Raw genomic sequence first — 27,573 nt, forward strand, 5'->3', positions numbered from 1 at the left:
GTGCAATCCTATGGTCACCTTCCAGCAGATGTTGATCTGGAGGACCCAGAGATTCCTAGAGAGAACATTTCTCTTGGCGTTTGTAAGTCCTCCAGTGCAATCCTATGGTCACCTTCCAGCAGATGTTGATCTGGAGGACCCAGAGATTCCTAGAGAGAACATTTCTCTTGGCATTTATAAGTCCTCCAGTGCAATCCTATGGTCAACGTCCAGCAGATGTTGCTCTAGAGGACTTAGAGATTCCTAGAGAGGTGTTATCACAGGTTTTTTGTTTGTGGTTTTTCCACTTACATGGGGGTCCTGTGTTCCTAAACCCAGCGAACGTGGAGAGCCCACTGTTTTTCCTACTTCCCTTTCTTGAATGAAACACATCTAAGAGAGCGTCACAGTCAGATAAATGACTCGAGGGAGCAAAGGGAGGAAATGGGGGAAAGGAGCATGACAATTTGACGGCAAAAAAATTCACCCCAGGCGTGAAGCTTGGCAAACAAGCATTGCGCTCAGGTGTGGACCGAAGGTGTGTGTGTGTGTCGGGGGTGAGGAGAACCAAGCCAGTTCGACAAGAGAGATGCAGATGGCCTGAGCAACTGCAGAAACTTGGCAACAAACAAATGTCTCACTGCGACGGCGCTCGAGGGACTGCGCAAAGGGAGCAAGGCAGGTTTTTTCACAATCCAGGTGCAATCCATGCACACGTGTTCCTCATCCGTTGCACACTGATGCCACTTTCTTTGAGTGCGCTTCTTTCCAGAGATCACAAGTTCTGCGATGTGACATTTACTGGCCAAAAAAAACCCCTTATGTTCATGTTACGTTCAAAAGGGGGGGTGTCAATTTTCATTTTTAAAACTGTAATTCTATGAATTAAAAAAGAAAGGATACAGAGGGTTGGTTTTAGATTATTATTTTTAACTTGGTATGTTTTCAATTTTTATATTTGTAATTTTTAAAAATATTTTTTTGATTTGAATTGTACGATTTGAATTGTTGCCTTAATGTGTTTTACGTATGTTGTCAGCTGCCTTGGGTCCCACTTTGGGAGAAAGGCAGGATAAAAATAAAATAATATAAATATAAATAAATAAACCCCTTTATACGAAGCCAAAGCCATCCTGCTCTCCCTGTCAACAATGGTTGTTGCATGCCTTCAAGTCAACTTATGGCAACTCTATGGTGCGCCTGTCACAGGGTTTCTTGGCACGATTTGCTCAGAGAGGGTTGCCTTTGCCTCCCTCTGAGGCTGAGAGTGTGTGACTTACCTAAAGCCACTCAGTGGGTTTCTGTGGCTGAGTGGGGATTCAAACCCTGGTCCTAGTCCAACACTCAGACCATTACAACCATCCGTTCCCATCAACAATGGCCCATGATAAAAAATCTGAATCTTACATACATAATTGATACTTTTTTGAAAACAATAACAACTCACCAAAGGTACTCTCTGCAACACACCGTTCCGGTATCGGCGTTGCTTGCAATCTCTACTCTTTTCCTTGCCGACATTTCTCTGCTGCAGTTCATCTCCTCTTCTCTGTCCCTTTTTTTCCTTCCAAGGATCTTCCCGACCTCTTTCAGTTTCTCTTTGAATGACAAAAGAGAACGAAAGAAATCCAGAGACAAACCAGGGAAAGAAAGCACATCATGCGCACAGTGCATTCTCCTTTGGAAACCAAAAAGTGACCTTGGGGAAGTCCACCACTCTGGGCGATACTGCAAAATTGGGTCCCACACTCCGCAAATCTCTGTCCAAATAGCCAGAGAAATATCTGAAAGAGATGTTGTGGTGGTGTGCCTTCAAGTAATTTCCCACTTCTGGAGATCTGAAGGTGAAACTATCATGGGGTTTCTTGGAAAAACTGAAACAGCAAGGAGATAAGAACCAGCAGCTCAATGAAAACTCTTGCTCAGTGGGGATGAAATAACATTTACATTTCTATACTGCTTCATAGTCTCAACCTTTGGTCCTCTAGATTTTTGAGACTTCAACTCCCAGAGTTCCTGAGCAATGAGCATACAGACTGGGACTTCTGGGAATTGAAGTCCAAAACATCTGGAGGCCCAAAGGTTGAGAACCACTGCTCTAAGCGGTTGGTAATCTGTACGCCAATTGCCCTTGACAAGCTGAGTCCTCATTTGACCGATCTACAAAAGGATGGAAGGCTGAGTCAATCCTGGAGCCCTGCAGGATTGAACTCACAACCTTGTGGCTGCACAAATACAGAAATACTGTTTGGGAGGGCATGGGAATGTGATGGAGCATTTTGGAAAGGAAATGGCTGGCATTCTGAACGGGCATCACTCTGCTCAGCAACATTTGGGTGCAGCTCCGGTTTGTGTTAAGCACAATTTATTTGCAAGCGCCGGAGCTTGGCACTCAAGCAATTTCCACAGGTGTATCCTTACACACACACACACACACACACACACATATAAAAGATGCAGATGAACAATGGCCCATTTTGTTTCCCTCTGGGCTAAAGGAGAGATGCTGCCAGAGAACCATTAGGAAATAACCTTCCGTGCAAGACAATGATGCAATCCGCCGCATTTCCACCCGGGCTGGTTTCTTCTGAGCCAGGTGTGCCAGCTGCTTCCCCTCTGGGATGAGGCTTGCCCCCCACCTGCCCCCCTGTGAAGAAATTTGCTAAAGAGAACCCTCTTAGGGTCACCATAAGTCAGAAACAACTTGAAGCACATAACGACGACAACGACAACAACAACTAGGCTGGCAGAGGCTGAGCCAAACGCCAAGTAGAGCTGCTTTCGAAGTCATGAGATTTCTGGAAATGTATGCTTTCCGGGAATGGGGAACCCTTGTGAAACTATCCCCCCACTTAAAAAAACACACTCACCTTTTCCTTATTTAATATTAAATTTTAAAAAATGCATCTTTGCCTCGAAAGAAAATGCCGACAGTCTCTAGAGATCCTGAAGATTCAGCCACAAGGACAAGTGGCATGTGGCACAACCTTGGGCACAGTGTGGTGGTCCATTCACTGAGAGGGCAACTCACAATGTCTTCTCGCCTAGGAATGTTGCTGCGCCACCTGCCTAAAGTGTGAAAAGAGCCAGCTTTCCAAGGGAGGGTTGGCCACACCAAAGTATGCAAAGGAAGAGTCCTAGAGTGAGCCAAGTCACCCACAGAAGGCTGGTCCCCAAGTGAGGCTGCTTCCCAGAGTCAGCCAGTCTCTCTCTCGACACGTCGTCATTTTGGTATGGACAGATGATTTCTCTCAGAGAAGGTGCCCGCCTCTCACATTTGCCACTGACACCAAGTTTGGAAGGATCGCCAATCCCCCAGAGGACAGGATCAGGATTCCAAATGACCTTCACAGATCGGGGAACTGGGCCCAAACTCACCCAATGAATTTCAACAGGGAGAAATGTAAGATATTACATCCGGGTAGGGAAAAATCAAATAAAAATCAATGAAAGGCTCAGATACAGGATGGATGACACCTATCCAAAAGGAGGTCTCTGGTTTACTTGCACCAACGGCTGGGGGACCGGGAGACCCGAAGGGATTATCTGTGTCCCAGGTTGTTCTGATCTACCTATCTTGTTTGCAGGTCTCAAAGGGGGTCTAAGAACCATTCAGCAATGGGAGAGGCCACCAGAAGTTTGCCATGGCATGCCAACAGCATCCCAGGTGCCTCTGGGTGGGTAGATTGGGTCCTTGCCAGGACATTCAGTCTCTGGCAGTCCCCATGGAGAGCCATGGCAATATAGTCCAAATCAGAAGGCAAACACCCCTCTCTGGGGTGCCACCCAGTGTGGCCCGCACCACCTGCCCTCCTCTAATGATGCCCCTGGGCCCAAGGGCCTGAGCTTCCCCACCCCAGTTGATAGGATAATATGCATGGCCTCCTTCATCTCAAAAGGTTGACCAGCCTGCCTTGGTGCACCTAGGGCTCCTCTGCCCCACTTCTGATGATGATGACAGTCTTGCTGCAAAGGAAGGGTTGCCAACCATGCCTTCCATATGGCGGGCACTTTGGACCCACAGCAGCAGCGAATTTCACAACCGACTGGAAGCCCTTCAAGCCCTGACCCAGGTTGGCCACTGCACTCAAGGACAGAGCCAAGTGGCAAATGGACCAAGGAGAGCAGGGCACGCTATGATGCCAGCTGTCTTCCAAGTGTTCTTGGTTCTGTGGCTGAAAAAGAGGGGATTAGGAAAACATACCAGTTTGCGCCACTTGTGATGAGCTGCTGTTGAGAGATGGTTTCGAGATGGAAGGAGAAACACACATGGCAACTCCTCTCGGGGCCTTTGCTCCTGGAACCCAGACCATAGGCTCACCTGAACTTTTGGAGGCAGTGCCAAGGCTTGGCATGGCACCTTATTCCACAGCTATCTCCCCGTGCCATGGCCTGCCCCCAGCATCCTGGAGGAGAACTTTTCTCATAAAGCCAAGAGCTTTGGGAGGAAAATAAAGTGGATTTGTGTGTGTGTGTTTTAAAAAAGATGCATGTTTCCTGCGTAAAGATGGAAAACAGCTGGTCAGGGGAGCGGGGGGGGAGGGAGGCCTATTTTGCCAGGCAAAAACAGTGGAAAATACAGATCAGGTTTGGGTTGTGCAATTCCACTGTGTCGGCCTTTGGCGAAGGGGGTGGAAGACAGAGCAGCTGCGGCTGGCCACCAGCCACTGCCAGTCAAACAGATCCAGTTCCACCCCGAAGGATCTGGTGACCACAAAAAGTCTTGGAAAAAGGTCACAGAGTCCTAAAGCGAGAGGTTGGGGAGGTAACAAACGTCTCTGGAAAAATGCTCTCTGCTTCAAAAGGGTCCCACCTTTGGCCTCTTGGAGCTCCAGATGTGAGGAGGGAATGCCATGTCAAGGACTGTATGCTATCTTCAGGCTCCCTCGCCTTTTGGGACCTGTGGGCATCTTGGGAATGTTGAGTACAATAGCATCCCAAATCCCCCAAACAGTTATACCTTTATTTGACCGATCAAAATGCACAAAATACACGACACATCATTTGTTTGGTCAATTAAAGATATTACAGTTTGGGGATCATGTCTTCTGCGCATTTTGGTGGTTGTCGTCATCATCATCATCATCATCATCATCATCATCATTATCTTATATCCTGCCTTTCTCCCAATATAGGGACTCAAGGTTGGTCAAATAAAGCGATCACTGTATGGGGATCATGTCTTTTGTGCATTTTGGTTGGTCTAATAAAGTGATTGCTGTTTGGGTGATCACGTCTCTTGTGCATTTTGGTTGGTCCAATAAAAGTATCACATTCCAGATGATCCCCGTCCGGATGGCCCCCACCCTGGGCCACATGGCAGGCATGCGTGGCGCTCTTGCTGTCCTTCCAGGGCCCAACATGTACAGCTCCATCTCGATAAGGCTTCATCTCAATAAGAGAAAAGGCCTTCCAGAGCATGCAGAGCATCCGAAGGCACTGCCACTCCAGGCGCCAAAAAATGTGATCTTATGCTGATGCTGGGAAGAGGGCAAGGGGGAAGAAAAAATGCAGCTGGTGAATGTACCAAAGAGGCTTGTAAAAGGAGGGTTGTAAAAGATGGGATGCTTGAGATGAAGAAGCCACAGGATGTTGCTCAAGAGGGAAGGAAAAGTACCAGCAAGGCCAAGCGGAGAAGCCTTGGGACCAAGACTTATCTGATGGAGGGATGTGAATCGCTGTGTGGGAGGGGAAGGATAGGGAAAGGCACCAGATCCCATCTGATCTTGGGAGCTAAGCTGGGTCATCCCTGGCTAGTACTTAGATGGATGACCGCCAAGGAATGCCAGGGGCTGTAGGCTACATTTGGGAGGAAGGAACTGGCAAAACCACCTTCGAGTATTCCCTTGCCTGAGAAAATCTTAAGGCCCGAATTCCTGAAAGGCACCAGATCCCGCCTGGTCTTGGAAGCTAAGCAGGATCATCCTTGGTTAATGCTTAGATGGGAAACTGCCAAGGAATCCCAGGGACTGTAGGCTACATTTGGGAGGAAGGAATTGGCACCTTGGAATATTCCTTGCCTAAGAAAACCCTATGAAAAATTTATGGTGTTGCCGTAAGTCAACACAAGACTTGAAGGCATATACACACACATTTAAAGGCACCAGATTCAGTCCGATTGCAGAAGCGAAGCTCAGCCCTGGTTAGTACTTGGATGGGAGACAGCCAATGAATCGCACGTGCTATATTTCAGGGGAAGGAACTGTCAAAACCATATCTCAAGTATTTCTTGACTAAGAAAACCCTAGGAAATTCATGAGTTTGCCCTAGGTCCACAGGCGACTTGAAAGGGCATGCGCACACACATGGGGAAAAGGCTGATGCTCAGCTCTGATGCACCAGAAAATGAAATTAAACAAGGCTAAGAAGAAAGCAAGCCCTGGTACACTGTATCTAAAAGAAACATAATGAATGGCTTCTCCTTAAAGCAAAGCTGGCAACTCAGTGCCAAGCAACAACTGGCACACTTTTGCCCTTTGTGGAAATGCTGACACGGGTTTTGCAAAAGCAAAGCAAAAGCCAAGTTGAGGGGCATGATCAAGAACATTCTGTAAAAGACAGCAACTTTTTTTTAATGCGGTTGCTAGAAAGTAGACGTGCCAGCATTAAGTAGTATCAATTTGGCAGCTGGCATCACACGATATAAGGCAGCTCGGCACATGTAAAAGTGACGGATTATTTGACTGGATTGCTGTAATGCAGTGATTCCCAAACTTTGGCCCTCCAGATGTTTGGGGCCCAGCTCCCAGAATTCCCGACTGTTGGCCAAGCTGGCTGGGGCTCCTGGGAGTTGAAGTTGAAAACTGCTGGAAGGCCAGTTTTGGAACCACTGCGAAGGGTAATGCATTATAGGTGGGACTACCCTTGGAGATGATTTGGAAGTCCGATCCAGGACTTGAATTCCAATGGGTTTCTTATCACATCAGTTCTGAAAAGATGAAATTGGCTGCCTAGTTGCCCAGTTCAGGGTGCTGCTACTGATCTTTTAAAGCCCTGAACAGGTTGGCATCCAAATATCTGAAAGGCCACCTCCTTCCGTACCAACCCATTTGCCCATTAAGATTGTGAGAGGGAAAAATGCCCTTCTTGGGAGTTCCCCCAGTAGGAAATACTTCATATAGGTACAAAAGAAGTGGCCTTGCCATGGTTGTGCTCAGATTCTGGACTCCAAGGGAGGTATGAATGGGCCTCACTCTGTGCCAGGTTAAAGCCTCTGTCCCATCCATCATTCTGTTCATACAGTAGCCAACAAATTCCCCAGGGAAGCCCACGAGCATCACAACACCCTCCTGCTTGTACTTCTCAGCAACTGGCATACAGGAGGAAAAGAGTCAGTGTCGTGTAGTGGTTTGAGCATTGGACTAGGACCCTGAGAGACCAGGGTTCAAATCCCCTTCTGCTCAGCCTCAGAGGAAGGCAAAGGAAAAGTCCCTCTAAACAAATCTCACCAAGAAAACCCCATGACAGGTACGCCTTGGGAGCACCATTCGTCCAAAATGAAGCACGCAACAAGGAGGGGAAAAAAAAACAACTAGAGGGGAATCTCAATCTTTTCAGCTATTCTGGGCAGAGCTTTCCTCCATGGATTGGTCCACCTCCATGAAGGCCATCCATCCAAGTTAGTGGTCATCACAACATTGCAGGGCGGCAAATCCTGGAGTTTAAATACTTAATTCGAGAGGTTGGGAACCTTTAGGTCTCCAGAAGAGAGAGGGATATAATTCCTACCAAACCAGTGCCACAGACCATGTTGGCTGAGGCTTCTGAGAGCTGAAGTCCAAACCATCTGGAGAGCCAAAGGTTCCCCACTGTAGCATTTAGCATCTACATTTCTATACCGCTTCACTGTGAACTCACACTCTCCAAGCAGTTTACAGTGTGCTAGCCAATTGTCTCCAACAAGCTGGGTCCTCAGTTGACCGACCTACGAAAGAATGGAAGGCTGAGTCAACCTTGGAGCCCTCTGGGATCGAACTCACAATGTTGTGACTGCTGCATAGGCTTGCCATATCCCGCCTGGGGGCAGGACTTTCCCAGTTTGGGGCGGGTCCGCACGGTCCAGCCCCGGTTTTCCCCCGACCCCGGGATTGCCCCCGCCCCCAGGTGGGATATGGTAAGCTGAGGGAGGCTTTCCCTCACCGCTTGGGCTCTGCTCCCCGCCGCGATTGTGGTGAGGCCCAGGGCCCAGGTGGCGAGGGAAAGCATCCCTGAGAGGATTCCCTCACCCCTTGGGCTCCACTCCCCGCCGCGATCGTGGCGAGGCCCAGGGCCCAGGCAGCGAGGGAAAGACTCCCCTCAGAGAAGGATTCCCTCGCCGCTTGGGCTCCGCTCCCCACCGCAATCGTGGCGAGGCCTGGGGCCCAGCCAGCAAGGGAAAGCCTCCCCTCAGTGAGGCTCCTATTCAAATGTAGGACACACCAAAAAAAGTGTCCTACATTTGAAAATTTTGTCCTACATTTTCCCCGGTTTGGCGGTCCAGACGTATGGCAACCCTATGACTGCAGCATCACTGTACACCAGGTTGTGTGTGGACAGTGCTGATGGCCATACGTAGGATCCCATCTCATAGGGCCCGAACAGACAGGCCAAAATAAAGCTGCTTCGGGTCACTTTGCAGGTATGATGTTTAAATGCTGCATGAGTCCTAAGAAGCCAGAAGCCGTGCCAAAGCCACGCTCCAGTCATAAGGACTAGAGCGCAGCTTTGGCGCAGCTTCTGGCCTCTTAAAATACGTGTGTCATTTAAACAGCATACCTCCAAGGTGACGCAAAGCAGTTTTATTTTGGCCTGTCTGTTTGGGCCCATAATTGCCAATTGCAGGCCTATTGGTAAGAGCAGGTTCAAGCCTACCCTACTGCCCCAGCATTGACATTTATGAGTAATGGGGCTTGTCTGAACGGATCTACTGTCCTTACGCAACAAAGATGCAGATATTTCAAAATGGCTTTGCCAGGGATGGAAAGGGCGGAGGGGGGGATTTACCTCCAACCCCACCTGTGTTTCAATAATGGATAACATCACAACCACTATGGGATTTACAAGATTTGTTCCCATTATACAATGAAGGGGTGCATGTGGGTACATGCACACAGTCTTCAAGGGTCTCAGCCCAACTCCTCTGTTTGCTTTCCTCCCCTTAACCCTGCAATGGCTCCTCATCTTATTCCCCCTGTCCTTCTCTTTAACCTTGTTGGGTGAAGCACATCTCCAAGGACAGATAAAGTGGATTTTCAAACCAGGCACTGCTGACTTTGCAACCTGCCAGGAATGGGGAGGAGGGAGGGGGGACTTAACCGACTACATGCAAAGCTCCTATACTCACTTGAAAATATATAGTCAGCCCTGCAGATGCCTTGGAGGGGGAGGGAAATGAATGCATCTTAAAGAAAGAGGGCTGGAAGACGGCTTGTTGGGGATTGTTAGAGGCAGCTGGAGTAAAAGCGAAAGGGGCTGGTGGGGAAGCGTTGCATTGAGACAATATTACAACACCGGAAATCATCTCTAAATATTGTGCTTGGGTCGCATGGCCTTGTAGGGAATGGAACTTCAGGACAGGACTGGAACTGTTCTGGTTTGGAGATGGAGATATATAGAGTGAGGCTGCTCTTGGCTGCCTTTCCAACACTTGGATGCTGGGGAGATCTTTTGGAAACATGCCCAGGCATTATTACTGCTAAATCATAGATTTAGCCATATTTACATGCAACTAGAGTGGAAGCCCAAAATAGTTAGTTGCACTCTGCAGAGTGGAAATGGGGAGAGGATTTAATAGGAAATGTGCAAGCTTCCTCTCCCCACCATTCTCCTTTTCATAATATTGCCGAGTTCCCTATAAAATGGAGGCAAGCAAAGTGTGGGCCTGGGGCTGCATGCAACGCTTGCTCCCCATTCCTCTGTGTGTATACCTGCCACCGCCAAGTCACTTGCCAACTTGTGGTGACCCCCATAAGTTTCATAGGCTTTTCTCAGGCAATTAATACTCAAGACGTGGTTTTGACAGTTCCTTCCTCTGAAATGGAGCCCCCAGCACCTGGCATTCCTTGACGGTCTCCTGTCTGAGGACTAACCAGGGTTGACCCTGCTTAGCTTCCAAGATCAGGTGGGATCTGGTGCCTGCAAGTAAATAAACGATTCTTTTTTAATTGGGACTGAAACTGGATTTAGCCTCAAGTCTACACCTGGTTCTTGCTGGGATGGGAAATCTCTTAGGAAATTACTGGTATATGCCATGTTGAGAATGAGGATGGCAGTGGTAGGGAGAGATCTGTAACATGGTTTGTAACACAAACATGGTTTGATTCTAAAGGCTCTCTAGAATAGCATCTCCTTTGCCTTGCCCAATGGCTAGCATGATGCTTCTGAGAAGCCTGCAAGCAGCATATAATATAAAGGCAAATGCCCAAATCCCACCTTTCATCCCACCGCAGAGTTTAAAGAGATGTGCAAAGCCAAGATTGCAATTTTCAATCAACCTTTTAATGAAAAGTTCATAAAATAACAGTTTCTCATCACTGTACATTAAGACTGCAAATTACTGAATGCTGAGATCATCTTATAATTTCTGTATTTTTTCTTTCTTAAACCCCCCCTCCCCGTATGACACTCGAGTTGCAGCCACAGCGTCCTGCAACTCTTGACCTGAATTCAAGCTCTTGAAGGAAATGAACAGAACATTGGAACAGGAATGTCAGCCATGCTTGAGGAAACATCTGGGGCTCTGGGTTTGACAGAGACAGTTAAGGCTTAAAAAGGAGAGACGGGGGGGGGAGCACATCGTTGTTCTTCCAGCTGAACTTTAAAAATAAAATAAAAATAATAATGCAATAATCCAAATGAGGCCTTTGCTCTCCCCTCCCTGAAGGAGAAAAATACATATATATGCACAATTTCACAGTCAAAACGGGGCCCATGCAGTTACTGTCAATACCTTGTGACTGGTCAAATTATAGGTAATTGATATAAAAAAGCCACATATATATATAATCACCTATCTGGGAGTAAAAGCAAAAGCTACAAAATGACTAACTATGACTTTCCCCAACCTGCCTTTCTTTAAATGGAGGGTTATCCATGTTATTCCTGCATGAATTGAGATATGCCAGTCGACGGATCAATGTCGCTGGGAAGGAAAAGGAGGGCATTCCGAAAGGAAGAGTCGGACGCTTACAAAAAGGGGTTCCCATTCTCCAGGTCCTTTCCGAGAACTCTGAGTTTTAAAATGAGAAGAAGAAGAAGAAGAGTAAGAGGAATAACAATAAAGTATTGCAACATCCACTGGAGGTAAAGTGAGGTAGAACAGGGGATTCCTCCCCATAACACATGAAGCTACATGCTCACAGAAAGGAAGCTTGCCACAGTATCAAAATCTCCCTCCAGAGCCTAGTAGCCTCTTCCTTCCCAGAAGGGAGTGGGTTTTTTTTGGAAGCTGTTCCAGAATTGGAGAAAGGAGCCAGCCGTAATGATGGCCTGGGACCCAAAATCGGGCCAAGACAGAGGTTGCTAACAGGGAGACCAAAGAGACGGAGTGACCCGAGATCAGCTTGCGTTACATCGCATCAAGAGTTTTGGCCCTTATCAGCGGTAGCAATGTAAACTAGCAGAGGAACGTGAAAAGGCTCTTTTGCCCTCCTTGCAAAGTCATCTATTAAGTTTAAAAATCTCTGCAGTAAACAGTCCCCCCCCCCCTTTAGAAGTTTGGGGGATGGAGGCTCCTTGGACAAGAGTTTTTGCATAAATATTCCCTTAATTTCCTTGGATTGTTTTATTGCCTTTAGGCCCACCATGGAAATGGGCCAAGGGCTGATTTCGTCTGGGCCGACATTTAGGACGTGATCATGATGGCCTTGTAAAAAGCCAAGAGCTGCCTGCTGAGAAACATGAGAAAGGAGGGACATTTCCCATCTGGCTGTTTCTCCCTGCCAAGCAAAGATGTCTTGGGAACCCTGTCCAGAAAGAAGAATAGGTGGACAATTCAGAGCAGGATTCAACCCAGACATAGCCGGGCTAGTCTGGAAAAATCAGTCTGCAAAGGGATCTTGTAGCACCTTTGAGACAAACTGGAAGACGTTGGTAGCATGACCTTTCATAGACTTGAGCCTACTTCCTCAGATGCATAGCTCCCTATAGAATCAAGTCTATGAAAGCTCGAGTAGGCTCAAGTCTACGAAAGCTTGAGTAGGCTGAAGTCTACGAAAGCTTGAGTAGGCTCAAGTCTACGAAAGGTTGAGTAGGCTCAAGTCTATGAAAGATTGAGTAGGCTCAAGTCTACGAAAGATTGAGTAGGCTCAAGTCTACGAAAGGTTGAGTAGACTCAAGCCTACAAATGCTCGGGTAGACTCAAGTCTATGATAAGTCGTGCTACCAACTTCTTTCAGTAACTCTCAAAGGTGCTACAACATCCCTTTGCAGACTTGAATTCAGAGCAGGGTAAGGGCAGGCCAGTCCTAAACACATAGCCTTCTCTGTTCCCTATTAATCCCCAAGACGGGGATTGTTTTGCTGGAGGAAAGGGGAGCCACCTTGATAGTCACCTGCATCTTTGTGTCTAACGTTTACCTAGGATCTTTTCAATGTAACGTCTAAAGCAGAACACTGACCAAAACGTTTGCTTGGCCGTAAGCAGCCCCATTTCCAGTTTGAGGTTAGGATCGGCTTGGTTCTTCTCAGAAGAGCAGAGCATCCAGATGCAACGCAGGGTCGCTTTGCAGACTGCGCATCCCACACAAGACCTCTGAGTTGAAAGACCGACAACCAAGGCCCACCCAGCTTTAGCCAGGCAGGCTGATATGTGGTGCGGTCCACTGACACTTACAATAGCTATAGTGAATTATAGGGGAAACTGGACAAATGTTGTCCGATGACGCAAAGCCAGATACAGCCCCTGAGCAGATGGGTAGGATGGGAAGCCCTGCAGAAGAGGATCAACTCAATGCACAACCACTGTAAAAACAAAAAACCTTTTTTCACCGCTAATCTCTAAGGAGCCCCATCTATCTGTCAAAACATTTGACCATTATTGCTTGCGCTGTAAACATTTGAGAAGGCTTAAGAAAATGGTAGGAGCAGGTTGGAAGGCATTCGGACCTTTCCCTCATTCAGACGCCAAAAAAAGAAAAAGAGCCAAGGCAAATGAGGCCTGTGCCGGCATGTTCTCTCCTCCAGTTTTGCCACACTTCCATTGAACAACCAAACAGAAAACGGGCGGGGAAAAAACCTCCACCAGATCTCACGTTTTCCCCTTCGTTTACAGAACATCCCAAGGCATTTCCCGCTTCAGGTCTGACATTCCTGTGTTTCAGAACAGAAGTGACATGGTGAAAAATAAAAAATACTGCTAACCCAGACTTTGACCTGCACCGCTCAAAATCAGTGCTTTTTTCTTTTGTCACGCTTGCTCACACCCACCCACACACATATACACACGCGCACACATACGGACATATGAGAGGGAAAAAAAGAAGACAAGAAATTGTATAAGAGTGACACCGTAACTGGAAACATTTAAATACAGCAAAAACAAATTTGTCTTCTGTGCAAAAAAAAGCTACAAAAGTCCAGTCTTTGTATTGTCTTCACAGGTTATGGTTTATGGCTATGCTGAGAGTCTCTGAGATTCTTTTTTTTTTTAAGTTTTAAAACTTTTTTAAACACTTTTTTTTTTTTTTCTTTTTTTTGGGTTTTTTTTGTTGTTTTTTTTGAAATCCTGTAGCAAAGACCCTGCGGACACATCTTTTTTTTTTTCCTTTTGCAAATGCTCTGAGTTTATTTTTTTCTTCTTCTTCTTTTCTTCTCCTTGCAAAACTGTGCATACAGAATCTTGAGAAATAAATACATTCATTACTGCACATACATATTGATACAAAAAACAACACTGTCAAATAGTGTTTGCACCATTCTTTGTTAAGATATTCAAGACCAGGCAAAATTAATGCGTTTGTTTTCCATCAAGCCTCTCCCCGACGCTTCTCACCCCATAGATTTTTATAGACAGATGGGGTGGCTTTGGCATTAAACATGTAGGATAAAAACAGCGCTCACTTAAACAAGAGCTGCCGCTTTGGGAATCCTGTATGACTTGGGGGAGCAGGCGCTTCGGAAACTTCAATGCTCATTCTTACTTTTACCGAAACAATGCAAAACCAAGCATGCCGTTTTAATACAGAAATACTTTGTATGTCTGTTGGATTCTTCTTCTTTTTTTTCCTTTAGGGGAAAAAAAAAGAATACACAAGGAATGCTTCCACACATAAAAGGACTACAAACCTGAGATCCACCCAACCCAGGTCACAGTCTGATAAAGCCGTCGGAGGAGAAACATACTGCCATCGCAGGGTAAGGCATGGCTCTCAATGGCCTTCAAGTCTTTTGTTGTGCGCTAGGTTGTCCAGAACCCCGCCACACACAAGGCCTTGCTTGGAGAGTGAGGTTCACCTTGGGGAGCATGTGCCAGACTGTGAACTGGGTTGGGCAGGCCTCCAGTTTCCAAGATTTCCACGTAAAAGCCCCACCAACAATAAGAAGCGTCCCATCGGAGTGTGTGTCCGTCCCCGTGAGTCAAAGGGTGATAGAATCTAACCAATTTGGTATAAGAACCCATGCCTCCAAACCCAAGGAGGGCACCAGCTACCCAAGATCTGATCTCATTTGGATTGCCAAGCCCTTTCCTACTGGCAAGCAGTTCAGGGTGGCACAGAGGACCAGCCAGGAGGCCCGCGCTCCTTTTGGTGACTCATGCCCAAGATAAAGCTACTTCTCAGAAGCTCTTTGGTGCCTTCTGCAAATGCCGTGTGGCTCCTGAGTAGCCCATGGCTGGTTTTTTGGCAATTCCCCCATTAGCAGGGGGCTAGAAAGGACAGTCCAGCTGTTATAGCCGGTGTTAAGTGCCCACATCTTCCCCTCTAAAGATGCCTTCCTGTTGGTTTTTATCTACTATTTGCCATTCCCGCTAGTCCTCTCTGAGGTCCGATTGCTGGATGAAACATCCATCAACTTTCTGCATTCCTCGACCACTTCTTCACCTGGTACCTTATATAACTAACCCGAAAAGAGGTACCATTCTTTCTAGCACAATGGTGTCTTAGTAAATGCAAGCCCACTTTTGCAAAAGGCCCTCCACCCGTGATGCAATCCAGTCCATCTCTAAACGGAAATCACACATCAAAATGTTCCAGAATACAGATACGACTTCTGGTAGAATTGCGAGGTGTTTCCCATTTTCGATCAACTCCCTCCCCGGACCCAATTGTCCCGACAGCTAAACCAATGGAAAAAGCAAAGATTAATTTTGACTGGCCCCTAAGATCTGTTGAGGTCTGTAACTGTAAAAGTTTATGTAAACAATGAGATAAATATATTAATTCTTTTTTTTTTTCTGAGCCAAGTGAGGTTCCATACTCATTCAAATGTGCTTTGGTTTAAAAAATAGGTTTTTTTTTTGTGAATTTGGGTATGAGCTATCTTTTTAATACAACTTTCCCCCCCCCTAACTTTATTCTTTATTATCCTCTCCTGTTACTCCGAAAACATTCTGGATCTAAACTGACTAAAACATATAGTTAAGCTGCCAGGCCTCTGAAACTTTACATTAAAAAAAAAAATCCCCCAGGAGGCTCTTTTTGTATCTCAAAAACAGAACAAAAAAGAAAAGAAACAGAACCAAAAGAACAAAAATTGCAATTCCCTCCCCACCCTAACCCTAGAACTCTTAAAATCTTAAATATGAAACTAGTGTTTTGCTTTCTCATTAAAATACAGAAAATGCTTGATACAATACTATGTCGTACAAATGCAGTTTTGAGTGCCCGGACCCTTTCAAATGAGCCCTGAACAGTCCCTGAAGTTTTGAGTATTATTAGGTTTTTTTTTCATTATTATTGTCACAATTTGGGGGGGAAAGTCATCAGTTCGGCATACGGAACACAACTCTACACAACTATGTTCGCAAAAGGGGGGGAGGGAGAAAAAAGGAGACGCTTTTTTCATTTTTTGTACAATACTCGCGCTGTACACAGACTTTTTGTCGCATTTTTTAAGTGCTGAGGGGAGAAATAATAAAAAAGGAGGCTGCTTTGATAGTTTTTTTAAAAAATGAACAACCCCCCCCCAACAAAAATCGGATCCTGAAACGCCAAGATCCCCAAACTTCAAACCTTAAGCAAAACAAACTCCAAACCAACCCTAATACCTTCACCCACCCGTCACCACACACAACTATTGTTAAGTCTAATACAATTCGGAGGGAATGAAATATACTTCTGCAGTAGCTACACCTGGGGGCTCCTCTTTGGATAACAAATGATGGACGTTTACCAAGCAGCAACCTATTCTGATGGGCATACAACCGCACAAGGACATGGGTCCCATGGTGTCGGCTTTGCCACCAAGTAAGTGGGTAGATGCTACCTATGGCCAGCTCTGGAGGTGACTATGTCTCTAAGCTACCACTTGGAATTCATCTGCTATCCTGGCTCAGCAGCAGGTCTACTGATCAGGCCTTAACACCAGCTCTTCAGCTTGGTTGTAACTAATGCATGGTTAATCCCAGTTGGAAAAACTGAGAAAGTATGGAGGTAGTGTGTCTTCACAAAAAACTATGGCATGGAATGAAGACGGTCACTGTCACTTTGGAGGGAGGTAGGAACCGCCATGCTTGACTTCAGCCCCCAGATTTCTGGCTCAGGACTCTGCTCTGAAGGCATCTCAAGAGGCAGAAAAGATCTGCATTATCTGAGAAGGTTGGGGCTGGATCAAACCAAATTCTGATGGTCTATGCTGTTGAGAAACTGACATTTCACACTTTTCCTTTTGGGCTCCTGGCAAAATGCTGGCAGTGGAAGGTTTCCATCCCATGATCCTCAGTCACAGATTAGCTGATGTGGGGTTTTCTTATTTTGGCACACAATGGACCAACCCAACCAAGGATGTTGCCACAGCAACACCCACAAGCGGTGAATAATGGTGGTGCAATGTGATTTCCCCACAATCTGACCACAGAAAGAAATAGGTGCAAGCACCAGCGGCTGAGTATGTACATGCACAACAGTTGTGCCAGTTCTGGGTTTTGTGGGTAAGGGCATGGGACTCTATTGCCAGCAAGGATGTTTGTTCACCTGCAGCTCAGGGATGGGAACATCTTAGAAAATAGTAAGAGATGGGCTTCTCCCCTTGCACTGGAAAAAGAAGGGCCGAATCCCCACCGCCATTTGGGAACTCTGTGTGTACTATGCATAGAACTCAAGGCAAAGGTTTAGACTTCATTGCTTCCCACAAAAGCAAATCGTATTTTTAAAAAGAGTGATTTTTTTTCCTAAAAGAGAGAGCATTTTAGGATAAGCTAGGAGAAAGAGGTTTCAGATGAGCGCTCTGAGAGCGGCCTACAAAACCGAGAGGAAAACTAAAGGGTGGCACTACAACAGGGGGCTGTATGGAGTTCAGAAGCAGCACCCAGCCTCATGAAAAGTGAGGTAAAGTTATGAAGGATTATATGGCGGGGCAGATTCCCTGCAACGTGATCAGGCTCAACGTGGTGATATTTCATCTGAACTGTACGAAATTCTGGAACTGAGTTATTTTTTCCAAATATTTTACAAAAAGACTATTTCTTAACAGGATCGGCTTTTTTTGGGGGGGGTTACAGGGGTGGGGGGGGAATGAAAGGTTATCTTTGTTTTAGTTGAAACATGCTCACTTTTATTTACTTTATTTATTTTTGGTCTAAACTTAAAGACAAAAAGTTTTTTTTCTTTTTTCTTTTTTTAAGAAAAAAAAGATGCAGGGCTTCGGCGAGCCCTGCCAATAATAATAATAATAATAATAATATTAATCATAATAATAATATAATAATAATAATAATAAAAAGAACAATGGTTTTGAGCAAGAAAGTTAAAGAGGAAACAACAAAAAATATGTAAACCTTACTCAATTTAGACAGGATCGTTTCTAAAGGGACTGCGAAATTTTTACCACCGCACTCCACCCGCAGGGAGCAAAAGGGGGGGGGGGGGGCCGTTATTATTATTTTTTATGAAAGGTCACGCCAACGAAGTTGAGGGGCCATAAAATAGCAGGCGATACCCTGTCCTCTCCTCCTAAACCTATAGCAGCTGTTGGCGGTGATATCTTCTACAGACGCAGTGAGCATTTTCTCTTCCATTTATCCAACTTCTTTGTGTGCATGCATTAAGATTTCCATAACAACAACAACGACAACAACAACAATAATAATAATAATAAAAAGAAGAAGAAAACCACACACCCACACCCTCCCCAGAAAGGGAGGGTATGAAAACACTTTGGTTGGGCTTCCCCCACATTCTTATTGCACTCTGGATCCTAGTTAAGATATCGCCTGCTACATCATTGCGCTCTTCTCCGGTCCGATGTATCACCTCCTAACCCAGACGTGGCCAGAAAGCAGCGGACAAAGAGACATCTTCCTCCCATAGCATCCAGGTTCAATAAACAAGGCTGGAAAGAGCCCAAAAGCTCTTTTTTATTTAAAACAAAAAACAAAACGTTTCCTCAATGGATAGGGAAAAAAATGGTAATTTGGTGAAAGCCAGTGGCCACTATAGGGCTATTCACTTGGGCCTTTGGCTTATAATCTACCTATTTTCTTTGGCCAAGTTTTTGCTTCTATCTTTATTTTAGCTGACTTCTTGATGGAAGGACGAGGTGGTAAAAATCCCTTAACATTTAATTTAGTTTCTACTCTGTACACTTACTTACAATGGGGTGGGGGGGGGGGGGGGGGGGAAGGGAGGAAGGACAAAAAACGCCACACCTAATATTTCACTAACCATCTTATTGTTCTCATGAATTCAAGAGGTAGCAAAGGGAACGGGCCGTCCATACTGACCCGTCCGTTAGTGAGGGAGAAAACAAACAAATAAAAAAGGCGAAAATGCGCACACACACGCACACACCCCGCACGCACACACACACACACACGCACACAAACAAAATAATTTTGTTTTTAAAAGTACCGAAAGGAACTCGTAGCAATTCCAGCCTACAGCAAACCCACTCCCTGCCCACTCCGTAGTAACCTCATGCGTTCCAGTTCCGACAATTACATAAATGTTAACCACGTGTTTGTGTGTATGGGTTTTTTTTCCTCTTAATAACACAAGTACCTGTAAGCAAAGTGTATTCATACAAAACTAGTAGGAAAATAAACAAAACAAAACATAAAGATGACCCCTGCTCGCTTGAAAGAAATTCCGGGGAGGACACCCTGCCCCTGTTCAGCCATGGAAAAAGCTAGAGAGGTTGAAGGAAAGAAAAGGAGAGAAAAGGAGAGAAGATGGGGGTTACAAAGCATGAACACCAACACTGCCAAAGAGGTGTGTGTGTGAATGTGAATGTATGCCTGTGAAACGTTGCCTTCCCAGGTTTGACAGTTCTCCCTGCATGGCATCCAAAGACTCTTCAGGCAGAATCTTTCCAAACCACGTCCTTCTCGGGACTCAACCGTAGCCTCAGTCTTTCTCAGAGGAGCTATAAGTTGTCTATCAATTTAGGGGGGAAAAAACACTATTTTTTTTTTAAAAAAAATCACTGATAACTCATAAGGACAACTGTCATGAAGAATGTGAAGGCGTACAGTCAGTGAGAGCTACAGGTGGGACAGGGGCAAAAAGAGATGAGGACCTGTGGCTGAGTTTTCTCGTTGCAATTCCAAAGTGCTAAGAAAGCCAAGGGAGGGCTGTGGCATTTCGTGATACAATGTGACCTAAGAGGTGAAAAGTGGGGGGGGGGGGGGGAGAACTCTTTAAAAAAATAGGGTGAGGGAGCTTAACTGTTAACTAGGATATATTTAAAAAATATGGAAAAAGGGGAACAACCAGGAGGGTAAGGAAGGAAGGAAAGAAAGAAAGAGAAAGTTTGTTTGGTTGAGACTTCCTATGACTGAACAGGGAACAGAATGACCCTTGTTTTTTGTTTTGTTTTGTTTTAAAGCAGCAAGTCTAGAAAAAGGTTATGTTTATGGCGAGTGGGCTCCGAGCTCATTGCAGAGTCTTTGGCTTATGTAGGAGAGGTATGCATTCGCAGGTGGCTGATGAGGTTGCGTTGCTGGGTGAACTTCCCGCCACACAGTTGACATTCATAGGGCTTTTCCCCTGAGTGGACGCGCATATGCTCCGTCAGTCGATACTGCCGGGTAAAGCGCATGCCACACTCCTCGCAAGCAAAGGGCTTGAGGCCCAGGTGGCTGCGCATGTGCCGCGTCATGGTGCCCCGCTGCGTGAACATCTTGCCACAGATATTGCAAGGGAAAGGCCGTGTCAGCCAGTGAGTCTTCTCATGCTGCCGTAGGGTGGCCGGATCTTTGTAGCTCTTCTCGCACACAGAGCACTTGAAGGGGCGGGATTCTGTTGTGTAGGGCTGGTTGGGGTTGGACAAATCCTCCGCTTCCTCCTCCTTCTCATCATCGTACGTCCCTTCCTCCTTGATGTAGAGGTCTTCCTCCGTATGTTTCTCTACGTGGGCATTAAGCTGCTCTGAGCTGGGGAAGCCCTTACCACAGGGGATGCAGACGTAAAGGTTGTCCCCAAAGGCCACTGGCTCATAGCCTTCCTGCCGGTAGACGTAGTTGGCGCTGGTGTGCCCACCGCTTTCGCTCTCACTCTGCCCACTGTCGTCACTGTTCTCCTTGCCATTCTCCACATCATCTTTGCATCCAAATGGCAGCTCTGACCCATAGGCACCCAGGCTGAGGCTCCGCTCTGCTGACTTACACAAGGGGCCCACAAGGATACCATTGGGGAGGCCCTCGCTCTCCTCGCTGCCTTTGCCACCACCCTCCTTCCTGTCAAAGATGCTGTCCTTCTTGATCCACTCTTTCTTGCGCGATGAGTGGCGCAGGCTTTTTCGCTGGCTGCCTTCCAGAAGAGACTGGCGGTCCTCACTCAAGTCCATGTCCATGGGTTCGCAGTTGTCAACTAGGCTAGGGGGAGCTCCGGCGATGGATTCTTCAAATGGTGAGGCACTGTTGGCTGCAGGGGCTGAGGGAGGTTGCGGGGAACCACGCAGGCTTTCGCTGTGTTGTGTGTCATCCTGGGATGGTGCTGGAGGAAGCGAGGGGCTCTTCTTGGACAGGTCGAGGCCAAGTTCTTGGTCCCCGCTACTCCCATTTGCACTGCTGCTGCTTCCGTCTCCGCCATTCTTACTAATTCCCCTATTGAAGGCATGAGAATTCTCTTGGTTGGAGCTGCTGATGAAGACCTCATCATCTGAGATCTTTCCCTTTGGCATCTCCTTTGAGTGAGAGCCCTTCATCCCCTCAGTTGACCCTGAATAACGAGTGATGACTGAAGCAGTAGAAAGTCTCTGGCTACGAGGAGGTCTTCCAACGCTGGGGGCACCGCCAGCCCTGCCAGCGAAAGACCGCCCATTGCGTTTCAGCTTCTTTCGGCAAAGGGCTGCCAGGTCAGGTAGTTGGAGGTAGCTTGCGGCGGTGAGGAGAGCATTGAAGTTCTGTTCACCAGGCTGGTCGGTCATTAAGAGCTTGCCAGTATAAATAAAGTCCAAGATTTGCCGGAACACGGTTGGGTTGACCATGTCTGTATCTAAGTTGATCAGGTTGTCGTGCAGGACAAGGGATTTGAAATACATGCTGCTGGCAGCCAGGATATTCTTGTGGGCACGAAAGAGGGCATTTTCTACAACAATGATCACATCACAGAGGAAACCTTTGGCTCGTTGCTGGTTTAGCTGCAGCAGCAGTTGTTTGGCATGATTTGGCAGTTCCATCTCCACCTTCTCTTCCTTTCACTGTTCACCTTATCACCTGGAGAAAAAGACGGAAAGTACAGAAATGGTGAGCATTTTCCATCTGTGCCAACATCTGCTTCCATATACTCCAAACATTGCTTAGCTAAAAACAGACACAACTAGATACAACTGGGGCCCTGTTCTCTTAGTAATAAACAGTACCTGCAAATTTCCCATTCTTGCATATACTCCACAGCTACTTAATAAATCAATTGCATGACTATGATTTTTCAAAAATTGCCTTTGAAAGAGAAAACTTAAGTTTGTTAAACGTAATGTCAGTCTCACAACAGACCTAATCACAGTCTGATATCACACCTTGGATCCCATCCTGGGAGAAAGGCAGGCTATAAATCTAGTGAATAGATAGATAAATAACAAGTGGGGCCTGCAATAAAATGTTGCAGTAACCTTCTGTTCAGGACTGAACTCAGCCTGGAATGGACTACAATTACCAGAATCTCATCTAATTGTAACCCAATTGTCAGGGATTCCCAAACAAAGATCCCCAAACAGGGATGATTATTTATCAAAAGAACAGAGAACAGCAGGAAGTTGGAGCATGTGACATTTAAAAAGGTGGATCCTATACCTGAAATACAGCTTCCTCCAGATCTTTTGAACTACAGCTCCCATCAGCCTCAGCCAGCCTGGTCAGAGCTTGCCATTAGAGATCATGGGTACTGCAGTACAAAACTGTGTGGGCAGACAAGGCCATCAGAAACTGCACGTATTGTGGTTCCAAATTTCTAAAAGGGCCCTTATAATTCCCTTTACCCCCACTTGGTTTATTTTGCAACTATTCGTATAACTAACAGTTTGTGAATGCCCTTCCATTTAAAAATGAGAATATAAACCAGTATGTCACAGAATGCAAGAATGCGTTCTAGAAAGCATCCAAGTATGTGAAGGGCAGGACAACCGGGAAGGAGCAAGGCAGAACTCCTTAGAGAGGTAGCATTGGTTCCCTTGTTGTGAGGGTGGACACCCACTGGGCCACATAAGTCAAGGCTAGCTGGAGCAAGGCCTCTGGGAAAGACTTTAACATAAGGTTGCGAGTTCAAGACCAGCCAAAGGTCTCAAGCTTGACTCAGGCTTGCATCCTTCTGAGGTCGCTAAAATGAGTACCCAGATTGTTGGGGGCAAATTAGCTTACAGTTGTAAACCACTTAGACACTGCTTAGGCAGTATGAAGCGGTATATAAATGAAGCTTGTTTGTTTGTATTGCTTTCTCTACTGGACAGCCGGTAAATAGATAGCCATCAAAGCATTTGTGTTGCAAACAGAGCCATTACACTGGACAAAATGGAGCCAGAGAAGGAGTATGTACAGCCAGGCTGCCTGCTGCATTAATGGCCCTACAAGACTTGCTGCATTTGCATTAGACACACACCAAAGCACTGGCCCTTTGCCAAAAGGGCGATGCGCAACTGAAATATGAAAGGAAAGAAGAAGAAAAAAAGAACAGAAGCGAGGCGTTAGCATAACTGCCCAGCTTTAAAAAGAAACACCATTGCCAAATGGGAACATGACAATGAAGCCAGAAATAAGAACAAATAGACTACTAACAGGCAAGATGAAAGGTTTCAGGCCATGGCTCTAAACATCTAGGCAGACATCTACATTGGGGTTCTTAACCAGAGGGTGACAGGAGATGATATGGCTAAAGCTGAAAGGGAATGGATTTGGGGTTTGTTCAGTGTCTTGCAGCCTAGGAGCTCTACGTGAAAGGCTTACGTTCCAAGATGGAAGGCCGTCATTGCTTGTGGATCATAAACTTGCCTGGTAGAGGGGCAGCCCACCATTACAACAGGAATATGATGGTGCCCTGTGCCTGTCCTTCCAACTGATCCAAACTGAAGGCAGCCAATAAAAGAAAAATATCTCCCAATAATTTTAGGGAGAATGCAGGACCACCTTGATCCACCAAGGCAACTGCAATTCTTTTTTAAAAATTCATTAATGTAATAAATGACTTCCCAAGGTAGCATGCAATAATTAGAAGGCAAGATAAAACGCAAAACACCTAACAAACATTGATACAGCCATAAAGATAAGCTCCAGAACACCTCCACTCCCAAAGCTAGGGATAAATGTGAGAATATGAGAAGAAATGCCCAGTAGAATCTCAAATCTTGCCCCTTCCCATTTTTAAAAGTTTACTATTTACACACTACTGCATTGGTAACTGCTTGCAACTTGTATGCCCAAGACTATGAACTCCAATGTGAAGTCGGAGGCTTTCATGGACGGCATCCATAGGGGGCGTTCCCACTTGCAATTTAAAACGAATTTAAATACAGCGGTTCGTTTTAAAGTGATTCAAAATAAAGCGAGTGTTATCTCGCTTTTCAAATCGCTTTATTTGTATCGTTCCCATTTACGTAACGTTTTATTTTAATTCGCTGTAATTGACCCTGTTTCGTTCCCATTCAAGGATGAAATCGGTGTATATTTAAACTGGTTTTGTTACTTTTTCGTTCACATTCACTTGTTTCGGCTGTCAATCAAAGCGACGTCATCATGACGTCACATTAATTCGGAGTAACATACACCGATGTAGCCTGTACCTGCGTTCCCACTACCTGGCCGTTTTTAATTCGTTATAAATTTCGCGGTTTTTTTAAAAAGAGCCAATCAGGAGGCACTTATTCGTCCTCTTCTGGGTCTCCCCATATTAACTGCCATAACTCAGTGCTAGGGAATCCTGGGAATGGTAGTTTATTATGGCACCAGCACTCTCTGGCAGAGGAGGATAAATGTCTCACAAACACAACAATCCCATAGTTCCTCTGGAAAGAGCCTCGGTTCCCCAAATTTGCTTTGGCCGCCCCATGGGGACAGGATCTTTGGGGAAGATTGCTCCCTGGGCTGTCTTGGGAGCCATGAAGCGGGGATGTCCTGCAAAACCCATCCCATAGTTCCTCTGGAAAGAGCCTCGGTTCCCCAAATTTGCTTGCCTGCCCCATTGATCTCTGGGCTGTCCTCCAAAGCCCATCTGGTGCTCAGGCAGAGGTGAAAAAGAAAAAAATAATAGTTAAAAATGGTGTTCAATGGCTCTCCTCACACATCGGTCTATGAAAGAGGGGCAGAGGGGAGGTTGCAATCCACCGGAGGAAAGGCTATTATGTGAATGGAAGAAAAGGGCGCCGGCAATGCAGAAAGAAACCAAAGAGGGTGACACCCCCAGGCCAGCCCCTTGAGCGCTGCTCCTCCCATCCTGTGGAACCTGAATCAGATGCCGAAACGTTCCCATTTAAATACAGCGATTCCTATCTCGGATCAAGGGATAATACTAGGGTAGACCCTAGTATTTTTTACACCGGTTTATAGGCGTCTAATCCGGGTTAAATGTTACGATTCGAATCAGATTCGAATCGCAGTGGGAACGATTGTGGGTTAATCTAGAACTGTTCTAGAATTAATTCGGGATTGAGTGGGAACGATACACCTTGGATTCAATTTGTAAACTGGTGTATAAGCGAGTGGGAACACCCCCATAGTTTTTTGTGGGTTTTTCAGGCTGTGTGGCCATGTTCTAGATGAGGTTATTCCTAACATTCTCTGAAGATGTCAGCCACAGATGCTGGCGAAACGTCAGGAATAAACTCTTCTAGAACATGGCCACAGAGCCTGAAAAACCCACAAAAAACTACTATAGACTCCTCTCACTATTCTCTGGAGTTCTGAAATCTTTTAATACAAGCCAACAGGTATGAACTGCTTTTGAGCATCTGTAAGGTTTGCTGAGGCAAAATTCCAAAATTCTAGCAGCGATCGCCTACTCTGTTTTAAGGCTTATTTAGATTTTGAAGCTTCTCTGGGCCACAGTTGCTTTATGGTTCAACTGAATGAAGTCAAAATGGAGTCTTGATTTGGAAAGTTAGAAGGGTGGGAAAAAAAGTTTTTTTTTGGGGGGGGGGGAAAGAAACTTTCTTAGAAAAGTGAAACAAAACAAAACAGAAAATGAATGCACAACTTGCTGAATGCTGTGCCCAGTACAAAATTTCATGCTTCCTTAGTATGGTGTTGAATGCCATGTATGTTCATGACCTACTCACCATGGATCATGAAATTCCCCCCACTTGTGATACTTTACCTCTTCATTGACCACTGCTCAAACTCAGTTTCTGTCTAACCTGACTGAAGTACCAGAAGTGAGCTGGGAGATGAATGCCTGGAGAAACAAACTCCAAAGAGAATAGGATTGATGGAATTCGGTATTTTTAGTCTGGAGAAGGTGGGGAGAGACATGATAGCACTCCTTCAACATCCATCACGCAGAATGGAGGAAAGATGTCTCCACAAATATTTCTACCCAAAAATATTCCTAAGTAATATACATCAATAAAATGTAAAATTTACATAATGAACAAAATGCACCCACAGAAATTCTTCTGAAGTCCCATAAAAACATTGTGTTGGACTAAACAGGGACGTTTTGCTCAAGTAAACATGCTTTTTACATGCTCTGAAAATTAAGTATGCTTGGAACATGCCAAAGTTCAGAAGGAAGAGCATGCCACATAGCAGGACCCGCTACATTAAACGCCCTGCTCTGGCTGCATCCACACTGCAAATACAATCCAGTTTGACACCACGTTAACTGTCATGGCTCAATGTTATAGAGGTCTGAGAATTGTAGTTCTGTGAGACATTTAGCCTTCTCTGTCAGAGAGTTCCGGTGCCACAGCAAAATACAATTTTCAGAATTCCATAGCATTGAGCCACGGCAGTTAAAGCCATGTCAAACAGGATTATTTCTGCAGTGCGGACGCAGCCACTGTCACTCAGCTGTTGTCCTTGCCTTTTAAGAATAAAAATCCAGAAGAAACCAGAGCTTAGAAACTACACTTTTTTGGACTACAGCTCCCCAAATCCCTTGACAAACTTGGTCAGTGATGGTTGGACAATTCTGGCAGTTGTAATCCCCCCAAAGCAGATTTCCCAAGCTCTGAAACAAATACACCCTGGTCATGTTTCTTCCACACAAACCATGTTCCCTGGCTTTTTAAACTTGTTAAAAGCCACTCTGGGTCTTGTGTGGGCAGAAAGGTGGGAATAAAATAAAATATCAATTCCTAGATCTCCCCGCCTTCACATTATCCCTCCCTGTCCCCAGTTCCAAATTCTTTGAAAGGATCTAAACAAAAGCACACAAATCTTTAACCCAAGGTAAGCATCTTTACATGCTTATTTTACACCAAGGAACTGTATTTAAAATCCAGGCATTCCCCTGGTCTGGAATTTTGAATGTTTTTGGAATGGGGCACAAAGGACTCTGCCAGTCTAATCAGATACAAGAGAGACAACTTTAGAAGTTCTGTTGGGCAAGGTGCAAGTCTAAGCCTAAGCGTTACATCAAAAAGGCAACTGAGTGAAGCAATGAACAAGCTATCATCAGAAAGTTAGGTAAAGCTGCCAATTTCATTTAAGAAAGCACGCATGTGGGTGGGAGCAGCGGCTGGATGCTAAGAAAGCTACCATCCCTAGCTGGCTTTGCTCAAGATAAAAATCTAACTTCGAGAGATGGAAGCCACATCATCAAATGGGAGGTGATCAAGTTCCATTTGAGACCAAAAGTAAGGAGAAAGAAGAGCGAGGAATGAACCTGCACAAGCCCAGGTCCAGTCTTTCAGCATCTCCACTTTAAATTGGCCGGTAGTATGTGATGTGAATGGCCCCGGCTGTTCATCAGAGTAGACAACACAAGACTGGCTTGGCCATAAACCTCACCTTGTTTTAGGCAGTTTCCTATAAAGGAAACAGACACGACCATTTTGAAGATTTCATTAAACTTATACGTGTTGTATTGTATT

At 45.7% G+C, this 27,573-nt stretch overlaps 2 protein-coding genes across 11 annotated transcripts in view; one reads left to right on the forward strand and one right to left on the reverse strand.

Moving 5' to 3' along the window:
- The window catches only part of LOC121916588 (wiskott-Aldrich syndrome protein-like), a 141,063-nt gene that overhangs the window by 31,164 nt on the left and 82,326 nt on the right, over positions 1 to 27,573 (forward strand). The window lies entirely within an intron of this gene.
- Positions 1 to 27,573, reverse strand: part of HIC2 (HIC ZBTB transcriptional repressor 2) — a 121,208-nt gene that overhangs the window by 14,564 nt on the left and 79,071 nt on the right. For 7 of the 10 annotated variants that reach the window (XM_042441586.1, XM_042441587.1, XM_042441588.1 and 4 more), the window contains one exon: positions 15,335 to 21,769. In XM_042441586.1, coding sequence (XP_042297520.1) covers positions 20,005 to 21,732 — 1,728 coding nt within the window. In that variant the 5' untranslated portion in view covers positions 21,733 to 21,769 and the 3' untranslated portion in view covers positions 15,335 to 20,004. Of the gene's footprint in view, positions 1 to 1,426; positions 1,578 to 4,183; positions 4,469 to 15,334; positions 21,770 to 27,573 lie in introns of those variants that run through there. The other 3 variants (XR_006100879.1, XR_006100881.1, XR_006100880.1) reach the window with 2 other exon arrangements.

Source organism: Sceloporus undulatus, chromosome 10, assembly GCF_019175285.1.
Source record: "Sceloporus undulatus isolate JIND9_A2432 ecotype Alabama chromosome 10, SceUnd_v1.1, whole genome shotgun sequence".
Classification (NCBI taxonomy): Eukaryota; Metazoa; Chordata; class Lepidosauria; order Squamata; family Phrynosomatidae; genus Sceloporus; species Sceloporus undulatus.